Here is a 12,726-nt window from a genome sequence, read left to right as displayed (position 1 = left end):
GGTAACCGTGCGCAGTCCAACTGGTCTAACTTTCGATTTTACAGCTGACCGTCATCAGATTATTTCATTACATCTGTTTCAATGACCAGAATAAAATCGCTAAAAATGTGGAATCTGCCTTGAGGGTACGTCTGGCAGCGATCCGATTTGTTTGACGAACGGTTTCAGGAAAACCTGCCTCGTCGTGAAGGGATTTAAAAGAGCCTAGCTAATGCTGATGGGCACGACTGATGTTTTATAGCTGGTTTATAATTGCGCCTAGTTATATTCTTGCGTTATTTGCTCAGCTCATCTTGCGTATTTACACGCTTGACCACATGCGCTAGGCCTTTTCGAAGTGCCGGTGCTAAGTTTTGGAAACGGTGTTTACGCGATTCTTTGCCCTCGCGCGAACACTGTGCAGAGGTGCTGCAGGCGTGTAGAAAGAACAAAGTGTATGTACTATGCATGCAATATCGGTCAAAGTACCCACTGTAGGGCTCATAGCCCCCCCCCCCCCCCCCCCCCCCCCCCCGTCGGATACTGCATACTTCGGCTACAGCGGATGTTTTTTTCCGGATTCAGAGGGTCCGTTGTAACGGGCGTAGACTGTAGTTTGATTAAAAACGAATTCCGGCGCCAGACGGCTCCTACTAGCGCTCGAGCATGCCCGCCCCAGCGTAGCCGCCGCTCGCCGCAACAGTGCGTAAAAGCGCCCCTAGCGGCCGGGCGCGAAACGAGACTCGGCGCAAGCGCTCCCATAGAGCGCCGCTGGCTGGTCAGGTCCGATGTAAAGTTGGTCATGTGTCCAAGTCAGGAACGAGCCGCATCTTCTTAACCGCTCAGTTCCGCGGCGATTATCGGCTCCTGGCGGTTCTTTGGCAGAGCGGCTCTCCTAAGAACCGACGTTCAGCGGCTGCTCGCTCGATTAGAGAATCGTGCTGAGCATGGCTCTGAAGGAGTCGTGTCGGCACGTTCCGGAAGAGTTATTAGAGGCGTATCGGCCGACCCAGCTGGGTCTTGTGTGCAACTTTCGCGTTATCTATTATCGCTGCCAGAAAGCGGACCCGTCGACCTCGCTTCGAATAAACTGAACAAAGTGTTGTTCACCACCACAATATTAAAATTAGTTTCTTGTATTATGTCCAGAATCATTTTTTCTGGCGTCACAGCTCACTAGTAGAGATCATATTTGTGAGGTTATAAAGTTGACAAAAAGTTGCATTTTCTTCTATATATATCGACCGAGAGTGATTCTGAAATACCACTGACACATAAAAACCTTTGTAATGATGGTGAGGCCAATTCTTTTCAGCACAAATACAGCGGATGTTGTTACAAAATAAATGACTAAATAACAATTGAGTAATAATTTAGATTATGGACGCTTAACACAGGTTACAAACCTAAATGAACCGCTGAACCGTTCAAATGAACCGGTTCACTTCAGTGAACTGAGCCGTTCTGAGCCGCTCACTGAAGTGAGCCGTTTTGCCCATCTCTTCCGTGCGTGCTAATATTTTTTGATATCTGACAAACTGTTCCGCGCAATTTGAAATTTCTTCTAGGGCATGTTTTTTAAATGTTTCCCTACAAAATGTATATCCTAATTTTTTTATACTACCGGTGGTTTGATAACACAAGTCCTTTTTTATCATTTTTTTCGACAACTTGACAAAAATTTTGATTTTGATATTTTTTTTCTCGACTATGATATATAAAAACATTTAACCCTTTGTGCAGTACGGGTGGTATTCGCGGCGCCTTTTCGTGAGCAGAAAACGCTCCATGTGGTTCACACTTCAACATAATCGACGCGCAAGTGGCGCAGGCAACACGGCAAGGCGACAACAGGGTAACTAGAGCACGGAGCATAGACCTCACAAGCGAGGAATGCGGAGAAGGCAAAATGGCGAAGGTATTCACCTTCAGAAATGAGGGAACGCTTGATTGCCGTGGTTTATTGAAAAAGTGTAATACAAAAAAGGAAGCTGGAGGCACCCGAGCTGCAGACAGCGGAAACGAAAGGTACACAGAGAAGAGATTGTAGCGGGAGATAAAAGAAGGGGGGGGAGAAAGAACGGGCGTCGAGAGGGCGAAACGTACTGTTCGTTCGGAACAGCACCTCTCCTGCCGCTATTGTAAACACCCCACGAGGAGGATTACCGTCAGCGGGGGAGGACTAATGCTTTTGTGCCCGCACGCAACCAAGGCCGCATGGCCGCACCAACACTCCTGCCTCCCGTCCATGCCGCAGTTGTCTGCTCGCAGCTCGCGTGTTCGTATCACCCGCACCAGAGTGATAAATGCGTACGGATCATCCAAATTTTTTTACATTGCATACAATGCATTTTCGCCGGGGAATTTTGAAAATTCGCATCACAACGAAATTCGTATCAACCGAATTCGTATCACCGAGATTCCACTGTAATTTGATAAGTAAGTGCCCAAAAATAGCATGATGCCTTTGGCGAGGGGCATGAAAGAAACAACGCAAAGAGAGATGTAGAATAGAAAAAAAAAGAGAAAGAAAATATTAATAGCAACAGACCGAACACCTCACAACCGATTAACCCATGATGCTGCAACACACAGGAGTACATTCAGGCTTTGGACACATTTTTCACAGCTCAGACAAAAGTGCTGCAATGCTCAAAGATAGGTACTCAGATCAGGTGCCTCAACTGAGTTGTAGAGAAGTTGCGCTATTTCTCAATTATGCCCAGGGAAGGCTTCAAGTCAACCTGAGTTGTTTGCCCCAAAGTTGACATTTCAGACGGAGACAAAAAAAATTCACCCATACCTTTGAGAGCTGCCGTCGGGGCGGTACTTCTCAGGGCAGCTGGCACCTGCACAAGACGGAACAAGGGTCAAGCACGTCACCATAACGGCCACACAAACATGTATTGCGGTGCCACTGTGTTATTGATGACAGTAATGACGAGATACTGAATCTATGCATACCTGCTAAGGCTTAACCTTCATCTTAAAGGAGCACTGACACAATTTTCGGCGTTAATATTATTGCACAGTTTACTTCCTTCACTCAACAGAATACCCTGGCTGAAATATGAGCGGCCTGCGACGCGAAGAACATAGTTTAATTGGATCTGATTTATCGCGTCGACGGAGCAGCGCGTGGAGCAGCACTCAGCAAATGGACATCAGCGTGACATCACCCCGTGAAGCCAAAAGAAGTGACGCGACAGCGCTCGCCAAAAACCCGTGACGTCACTTCATGCGCGCTGCCCCACGAGCGGCAAGCGGGCGCAGCACCCTCTCAAGCGGGCGCCGGTGACGTCCGCACAAAGCGGTGAGGTCAGGCCGGGATTCTGTCATATGCGCCGTTCGGGATGAAAGCGCAATATTTGAAACAAACGATTTTCAGGCCGTTCAATGTAATTAACTATCGCGCGCTGAAGTATTTGAAGTGCTGTTTCAGGTTCGCCAGACAATTAAGCATCGATAAAAGCAATAAAAGTGTAACAAAATTTTCGTGTCAGTGCTCCTATAAACGCACAACAATACACTGACAAAGAAGACAATTACAAGCGCTTTGTCCTTGTATTCTTTGTCCGTGCTATTTATGTGCACTTAAGACAAGGACAATCACTCGTCTTTGTCTTTTTTGTATTATTTTTGTGTGCTCAAGATGAATGTTATGGAATACCAACTAGCCCAAACACAAGCCCTGCTAAGGCTGCCCAGCTGAATGCGGAGGGCTGTCATGACAACGTGTAATGGGGCAGTCTATCACTTTCAGTGTGAACAATGTACACATAACATTAGCTGTGTCATGTACAGACAGGAGCATCCAAAGTGTACCATTACAGAGGACTACAACTGCACCACTCCCGCCCACACCAACCCCAGGGACTCCACACTGACGAAGTCGCCGAATGGGGAAGCGAAGCTTCAATGGGACACTGCAGTGAACCTGCCAAAGTGTTATATGTTACTGCATCATGAAACTTAAATAGCTCACTCATTTATCTCACCGTTCTTGCAAAAGTCAACAGTGTCGGCTGATCCGTAAACCTCAGAAGAAGGGACAACACTTCTTTGCAGACACCTTAAACGTTACTACTATACCACCACACCTCATTTGCAACGTGGCTTGGCAGTAGCTCAGTCCTCAACATTTTAATTCTCACCTACTGGCTGCTGACACTCACGTCTAATTTGTTAACGTAGACTTTACCCACGTTAAACCTGCTTGCAATTCATTCGATTTCCCCAAGCAGAGCAATGAATATGTCGTTCACAGCCAACGGCATTAAATCGGGACAAAAGGATGGTGCAAAAGGAATCCGAATGCAACTTTCCTGGGGAAAAAAAAACAAAAACAAATAACGCCTGTAAATACATAGTTTGCACGCTGTAGCCTTTCATCTGGTCCGACAATCTGACAACGTTTGGAACTCTCTCTCGCGTTGCTCTGACACTCCAGGCTAGAGGTGCGCCTCAGGGGCCAAGTGCTAAAGCAGAAAACATCTGGCACAACCAGTGGGGGTCTCACAGCACCAAGTTCCAAACCCCGTTTCTCTCAGATATCAGGCAGGCAGTTACTTGGGTCACAGCTACTGTATTCAGGTATTACGTTAGACCAAAATGGGCACAGGTGGGTCCCAGTCAGCTGCTTTGCCACGTAAGTGTTGCGGGAACCACTGAGTTACACCATGCTCCCTATTCTTTACAGTGCACTGCGGAGTTGAGTGGGGAAGGTCCCTCTCTCCCGTACAGTGGCTGCACACTTCGCCGCGGGGCAAGTGCGTCACAGCGCTCCCTCCCATGTAACTGGTCTAACTGGAATTCCAACAGCCTGGTCTGGCTGTGCAGGCCTAGGGAAGGCTTCTTTGGATACGAGCCGGCGACCACAGCAGGCGTAAGTACGTTCGTTGCCTTCCTTTGTCTGCTCCTTACTATTTCTACCAACCTTGCCAGTTGGTTTTGTCAGTGACTGAGCGATGCATTCAGCGTGCATCATTGGAGCACCAATAAACATTGGTGTTGGCCATTCCCGAGTCGTGTGCATTCCTGGCTGTTCTCTACCACTACACCAATTAGCAATCCGGGGTGCAGTTCAGCGGAGCCAGCATTGCGGCCTAGTCTCGAGAGTCAGCTACGTCGCTATAAAATCCCCGATCCTGACAGAGCTATAAAACGCCTCAACGAGTTAATACCCTCTTTTCAGAGAAACAGCCTGCCTAGAAAGAGGAGGCCAACCCTTTTAGGGCATAGGTTGGCTGCATGAAACATTACACTAAAAGCAAACTCCATCTCACATGTCCTGTGCCCCCCCACTCCCCCCTTGTATGCCTAACCAAATACTGTCCGTTGTACCCTCAAGAAGTGTTGTGGAAGCTGATGCAATGGTAAAAAAGAAAAGAACCCTGCCCAGCTGGTGATGGAGGGGCAATCATCAAGCAGAACCAGAAAACACAGGCCCAAGAGCAACATCAAAGCTGCTGCACATCGAGGACAGCCAGCACATAACCACATTCGGTTGCAGCCACATTTCTCCTCCACTTGGATCCCCACAAAATGCTTCACAGGTAAGGGCAAGGGCCAGAGCACTCACTGAGGATGCTGACGGTGACAATGTCTCCCTTGCAGATGTACCTGCCGGCACGAGGGAACAGAGAAGACTATGAGGACCATAGGTCAGCAAAACAGAAAGGACGCACTCACACTCATTTCCAATTTTTTTCCTCCACGCTTTGCTCACACAAACTCAGACTCAAAAAGGTAATCTGTGCTCAAAATCCCTCGAACTCAATAATCGCAAACTCATTTTGTAATTGTACTCATCTGTACTCAAACTCATTAGTCCTCACGATTACTCGCACTCAATCGGTACTCATTTGTACTCAAATCATCTGTACTCACCTGTACTCTCACTCAGTCTGTACTCAAACTCATTAGTCCTCAATTACTCGTACTCAATTTGTATACTCTATTATACTAAATCTGTACTCACATTTACTTGTATTAAAAAGTGTTTCTAGGAATCTGTTACCCCAATCAACCACTTGCATTCACGCGCTCAACCAGGTCTACTGACCTATATTTTAATTGAGCAAGTCTAGTGAAGCCACCATGCCTGCCCTTGCTTTCCCTAGAGTCCTTCAATGCTTTTGAAGGGCTCTGCTTTCACTATGGCAACCCCGTGGCAAGCGAGCCCAGAGTGCAGCAACACTGTGAGAGAGGGAATGGCAATAACGGCAGTTTTTTTTTACCCGCCGTGGTGGCTCAGTGGCTATGGCGTCGTACTGCTGAGCCCAGAAATGTGGGCCGTGGCCACTTTTCTGATGGAGGCGTAAAAGCAAAAACGCCCGTGTGTTTGAGATTTCAGCACATGTTAAAGATCCCCAGGTGGTCAAAATTAATCCAGAGACCTCCACTACAACGCGCCTTATCGCCTGTGTAGCATTGGCACGTTAAACCTCATAATCAATAACGGCAGTTTTGTGCAGTACTCACGAGTACAGTACTCTGAATACTACTTGCAAGAACATGTACTCACGTCTATACTCACTCGTCATCACACTCACATTTTTCGTCTGGGCCTGTACTCACTCATCATCATACTAGGTAATTTTTTTTGCCTGGGTCTGTACTCACTCATCATTGTGCTTACTCGTGAGTCTGAGAACAAACGAGTACTAACCCTTTGAGGGTCGAATTTTTTTGAAAAAAACTTTCCCTGGTGGTCAAATTAGTTTATTGCGGATTTGGAATGTACAAAATATCTAAAGTCTAGATTAAATAGTAAAAAATTATCAGGAACAGTATTTTGGGGTCAGCATCACTTAGAACTGAAAAATGTTCAATAGTATTTCAGAGTGTGGTATTCCTTGAAACACGGGTCTACGCACAGTGCCTTATCACAGTCTGCACGCATAAAGTGCGTGTCCGAAAATGAGCTGTCTTCTTCCGAAGAAAGACTGTCTTCCGATTCAGACTCGGTGAAAGGAGCAAACTCAGAGTCAGAAAAGTCATCACGGTCGGTGGGTCGGTGTCATCAGAACGGGAAGTTCGTTGGGCCATATCGCCGCTTTGCCATGCATCTGAAGAACTCGAAGGCAACTCGGAGAGTGAGAATAACTCGTGCGCGCCGGTGATAAACAAGCTAACAGAAGCGCCAGTATAGATAGAAATCAACTTTCGCCGCCCCCGCAACGGAGTCTCCGAGTAGGCTACTTCAGTTCCAAGCAAGGAGGGCAAGAATACCTAGCGGGCGTGGGTAATACCGTATTTACTCGCGTAATCCTCGCACTCGCGTAATCCTCGCACCCCTAATGTAAGCCACCAAAACTTGGATTTTTTGGTTCCTCGCATAATCCTCGCACCCCCAACTTTGCAGCGGCGAAAGTTGCCTGCTCGCGAAACCCGCATGGTGCACGCGCTCTCCAACGCGCGCCCTCCCCCGCCGCCTGTCCGTTCGGCGAAGAGCGCTGTGTATCCAAGGCCATCCAGGCGCCCTAATAACCTGCATGGCTACTCCCTAACAGGTGCCCTAACACGCTACTCACACTGTCCTTGAGCCGGTTTTGCGCATGTTTCGCGTGCGCGCAACTAGACGGTGTTCGCGCAGCCCGCCGTCTTGTAGTGTCGCCGTCGTGGTCCCGTCGTTGAGCGGCAGCAGTCAGTGAGTCACTCACGTCAGTGGTGGATAGCTCGCTGCCATTTTGAGAACTTTTTGATCTCTTTGTTTTGTGCTTGGTGCCGCTTCGCCATGGGGAAGAACGCCAGCTACACTGCCGCTTTCAAATTGAAAGCGAAAGAGTACGCGATCGAACACGGCAACCGTGCCGCAGGCAGGCACTTCGGCGTCACCGACTTCAACGTGCGTTACTGGAGTAGGGCACGCACATACGACGACGAGATAGGGCGTGCGCCAGAAAGCAAAGGCGGCAATTTCATGATCGCTGATCGACGGGAGACTGTTTACGTTGTAAATAATAAAATAAAAAGAAATAGCTGCTGTTGGCAACACTGAGCTTACATATACAAAAAACGACCGCTACATTTAGCGGGATTGGCATAAGGCAAATTGGTGCACCGGATTTTTTTTTTCCGCATAATTCTCGCACCTTTAACTTTGCATTGACTTTTCCGAAAAAAAAGTGCGAGGATTATGCGAGTAAATACGGTAAACAAGATAAGAGCAGCGCCAATATAGATCGAAATCAACTTCCGCCGCCCCTGATAGCGAGCACCGATCAAGTTTCGCGCGCCTCCGATGCAATCACGTGGCGAAACTGAAACCTCGAAATGCGTTGACACGTACAGACGCCGTAACGCGCCGAAGCCAGAGAGTTCTGTTTTTCACCGCAAGAAGGTAGCACAATCAAATTTCAAACACTTCTTGTAAGTCCCAGGAGGTGGCAGCACCTCCCAGGGAGCATGCATCGTTAATATGGCGCGAAATTTCAAACGGATGCTCGAAGTCGTACCCGTACGGCAAAGACCTTGCGGGACGGAAAACCGCCGCCGTAACGGCAAGAACCCTCAAAGGGCTAATGAGTGTATTCACGAATGAGTGCGCCTACCTATGGTGAGGATAGTGCACCCAAAGACGGGCCCCACTCACACAAGGCCAGACAGCGTGCTTGTCAAGAGGCACATCAGCGAGTGCACCACTCGAGAAGCACCCGTCGAGTAGACCCACACCAGCTGCACAATGCTGAACATAAGCACCGAAAATGCCCATCACCCGTTCCTGCCAAACACGGGCATTCAGAACTGAACAGCAACAGGAAGGCAGTGCCAGAGTAGGCCCAACGACTCCGATGTAAAATTTTCAGCAGAATTCAGTTCCAAAAGAAAAGAAAGGGAAATAAAAATGTGGACAGCCAGAAAAAAACAGTGCCGCTGCTACTTCTGCTGAAAAACTGCCCAAAAGAATGATTTGATTGTAGGTTTTAACGCGCCGACGCAACGCAGGGGATGAGGCGTGCCGTAGTGGAGGGCTGCACATTAATTTTGACCACCTAGGGATCTTTAACGTGCACCGAAATCTCGTACACACGGACGTTTTTGCTTTTCGCCTCCATCAGAAAAGTGGGCGCCGCGGCCGGGAATAGAACCCGCGTCCTCGTGCTGCCCAAAAGAAGAGCAACACATTAGAAGAGAACAGATCACTCAAAGTGGGAACCAAACATAGGCAGTTTGTACAGCAGGCAGGTGAACTAGCAACTGACAGAGCCACACGCGCTGGTCGTGGCAGACAAATTTAGGATGAGAACATGGTCGGAGGTGGGGGCAGACTGTTGGTGTGACGCTGTAACCAAGGAAGCAAGTTGAAGCCATGCATCAACGTTGTACCAGGCAGTCTGTGGTAGGGGTGCACCAACATCTAGTGAAATATAGCAGGCAGGTGAAGCCATGAACAGTTACAGCTCCAAGTAGCTGTTTCACCATAACATAAATAACAAATAATTTTTCTCTAATTTTGACATAACTTCCACACGACAAGGCCTGCAGCACTGAAACAAAAAAAAGCTTGCCCAGAAGGATAATTTCCTGTTCATAATACAGTGTTTGAGGCAATGGCATTGCTTGCACGAATGATTTGGGCATCTGAATACAGTGCTGCCAGACTTGCAGGAAGCATGCAGGCATTTCTTTGTATTTTTTTTAACGTAACAGCTGATTACAGAATGTTCCTTTTACCCCCCCGTCTCTTCTGTTTCAAAAGTCGGCCACCATGATTTCAGTAATGTATAATAGTGTGTTCTACGCCGTCTACTGTAGTATGAAATGGTTCTCTAGCCTTGGTCAAGCTTCTTCCCCAGCTTGTAGCCAGGGAACCCTTTCGAATCCATTTCTGGAAAATAAAGAGTTGATTTGATTTCACTGGTAGTACTGTAATGTACCGAATGTACTGATCTGATTGCCTGGGTGTGCAGCTTACTCTATATATTGTTTTCACCTTTTTTTTTCCACCTGTGTAGTGGATGCGCACTTCAAGGTGCACTTCCAAGGCAGAGGTGCCTTTTCCACACTGTGCTCGGCTGGTTCGAGTTACCTGAGCCACCGGATGTATGACGAGTGACTTATCGTGTTCCACGCCTGGGCCACCGTGCCATCGGGGACCGGGGGGGTTTTGCCATTTCTCTTCGCTGAATAAAGGCAGTCGAGTTCCAGCAACCGATCGGTGTGTACACTTGTATTGTCGCTCGTCAACCGACCGGGGAGGTTTTGCCATTTCTCTTTGCTGAATAAAGGCAGTGGAGTTCCAGCAACCGATCGGTGTGTACACTTGTATCGTCGCTCGTCAACCGACCGGGGGGGGGGAGGGGGGGGTTTTGCCATTTCTCTTTGCTGAATAAAGGCAGTCGAGTTCCAGCAACTGATCGGTGTGTACACTTGTATTGTCGCTCGTCAACCGACCGGGGAGGTTTTGCCATTTCTCTTCGCTAAATAAAGGCAGTGGAGTTCCAGCAACCGATCGGTGTGTACACTTGTATCGTCGCTCGTCAACCGACCGGGGGGGGTTTTGCCATTTCTCTTTGCTGAATAAAGGCAGTCGAGTTCCAGCAACCGATCGGTGTGTACACTTGTATCGTCGCTCGTCAACCGACCGGGGGGGGGGGCGTTTTGCCATTTCTCTTGCTGAATAAAGGCAGTCGAGTTCCAGCAACCGATCGGTGTGTACACTTGTATCGTCGCTCGTCAACCGACCGGAGGGGGTTTTGCCATTTCTCTTTGCTGAATAAAGGCAGTCGAGTTCCAGCAACCGATCGGTGTGTACACTTGTATCGTCGCTCGTCAACCGACCGGGGGGGGGGGCGTTTTGCCATTTCTCTTTGCTGAATAAAGGCAGTCGAGTTCCAGCAACCGATCGGTGTGTACACTTGTATCGTCGCTCGTCAACCGACCGGGGGGGGTTTTGCCATTTCTCTTCGCTGAATAAAGGCAGTGGAGTTCCAGCAACCGATCGGTGTGTACACTTGTATCGTCGCTCGTCAACCGACCGGGGGGGGGGCGTTTTGCCATTTCTCTTTGCTGAATAAAGGCAGTCGAGTTCCAGCAACCGATCGGTGTGTACACTTGTATCGTCGCTCGTCAACCGACCGGGGGGGGTTTTGCCATTTCTCTTTGCTGAATAAAGGCAGTCGAGTTCCAGCAACCGATCGGTGTGTACACTTGTATCGTCGCTCGTCAACCGACCGGGGGGGGGGCGTTTTGCCATTTCTCTTTGCTGAATAAAGGCAGTCGAGTTCCAGCAACCGATCGGTGTGTACACTTGTATCGTCGCTCGTCAACCGACCGGGGGGGGTTTTGCCATTTCTCTTCGCTGAATAAAGGCAGTGGAGTTCCAGCAACCGATCGGTGTGTACACTTGTATCGTTGCTCGTCAACCGACAAGACAACATACCCGCTGAATATTTGATGCTCACTATTATCTTGTGTGTTACTTTATCGCATCGTCGTCATGTATCCGGGATTTGTGGTTTGCTATCAACTTTCTATCTCACACTCATTAGAAGGCCTCCCCTCCAGAACAATTTTTAAGAGAGAGAAAGAGAGATAGGGAGATAGAGAGAGAGGGAGAGATGGGGGGGGGGGGGGGTAGAGCGGCATGTACAGCCACTCAGTCCAGCCACAGAACAGAGATTTTCCTATGCTGAGAGCAGCAGAACAGGCATTGCCTGTTATCTGCCAGAGTTTCAGTACCTCTCCGATTCGTAAAAGATTACCCACACATGTGACCAGACAGGCCTGGGATTTCTACACGTATCAACTCTTGCTGACAGCCATTAGAAAACGAGTGAATCATGGATTGGCTAAGTCTGCATTGTGCAAGTTACTACTGTGCAAAAGATGATTGCCCTTTTACTCATTTTGCTTCACTGTTTTTAGCTAGGTGTTTAAAAGCAATCTTTCAAAGGTGTGCGTGAGAGCAATTCAAGAAGAAGGGTGTTCACCTACCTGTAGCTGGTGCATTGTACAAATAAATGGTTCGCATGGGAGTATGCAAGTTGAATGAACCTTCAATGCAACGAAGCAAAGCACCGATTCCAACAACTCTGTAACATCGAGGTTTAATTAACTGTGCCCATTACTCAAGTGACAAGGCCACCATGAACTCTTTCTCAAATCCCTTTTGCTTTGGCGCCGAACGATGTGGGTCGGAGACACGAACGAACCGAGGGCGGCTGGTATACCCCCCTCCCCCTCACCGGGGCCTCCGGAAGTGTGCTTCCAGCAGGGGCTGGCACTCGATGCTCGCACTGTACGTGGGACTCCGCACCAGGGCCAAGCTGAACTCGCCGGCAGTGTCGGGGGGAGCTGGGGGCTGCCGGCCACCCGGGGCCACCTGTGTGCAGTAGAGGGCGACAGCACACGTCATTAGGTGGGAGAAGAGCAAGGGGAAGTGGGGGGGAGAGACTAAAGACAGCTGTCTGTCCTGAGGCAGCCACCTCGGCCAATCATCCGACGCATGGACAAATATTCATGCCTTTTAGTCATGATGAACTGTTGTTCATCATGATGACCTTGAAGTGTAGTGATGTCATAGTACAAGCTTCTTCTCACTCTGCTGACATATCTCCATCCCCGAGTAGGAGAGGCATGACGATTCTGCTAAAAAAAAAAGCAATAACAGCCTATCGTACTACTCCGCGGTCGATTAATTTGACACTCACAAAAACAGGGTCCCTCTCGCCTGTGAGGAACGGCTTGCGACGCCAATGCATCGTGACGCATTTATGCACGGACAAATTTCCGCATGCAGCC

The 12,726-nt window shown here is 48.7% G+C and overlaps 1 protein-coding gene across 1 annotated transcript in view; it reads right to left on the bottom strand.

Annotated features, from left to right (window-relative positions):
• LOC144138640 (peroxisomal ATPase PEX6-like) overlaps positions 1-12,726 on the bottom strand; it is a 122,629-nt gene that overhangs the window by 92,465 nt on the left and 17,438 nt on the right. Inside the window, exons 5-7 of the mRNA XM_077671032.1 lie at positions 12,171-12,307; positions 5,561-5,601; positions 2,783-2,828 (exon numbers count right to left, since the gene is read on the bottom strand). Coding sequence (XP_077527158.1) covers positions 2,783-2,828; positions 5,561-5,601; positions 12,171-12,307 — 224 coding nt within the window. The remainder of the gene's footprint in view (positions 1-2,782; positions 2,829-5,560; positions 5,602-12,170; positions 12,308-12,726) is intronic.

The sequence above is a fragment of the Haemaphysalis longicornis genome, unplaced genomic scaffold (assembly GCF_048455015.1).
Source record: "Haemaphysalis longicornis isolate Haplotype H1 unplaced genomic scaffold, Haemaphysalis longicornis Haplotype H1 scaffold_1, whole genome shotgun sequence".
Classification (NCBI taxonomy): Eukaryota; Metazoa; Arthropoda; class Arachnida; order Ixodida; family Ixodidae; genus Haemaphysalis; species Haemaphysalis longicornis.
The sequence above is the reverse complement of the archived record's forward strand: the minus strand, read 5'-3'. Positions and strand labels throughout refer to the sequence as shown.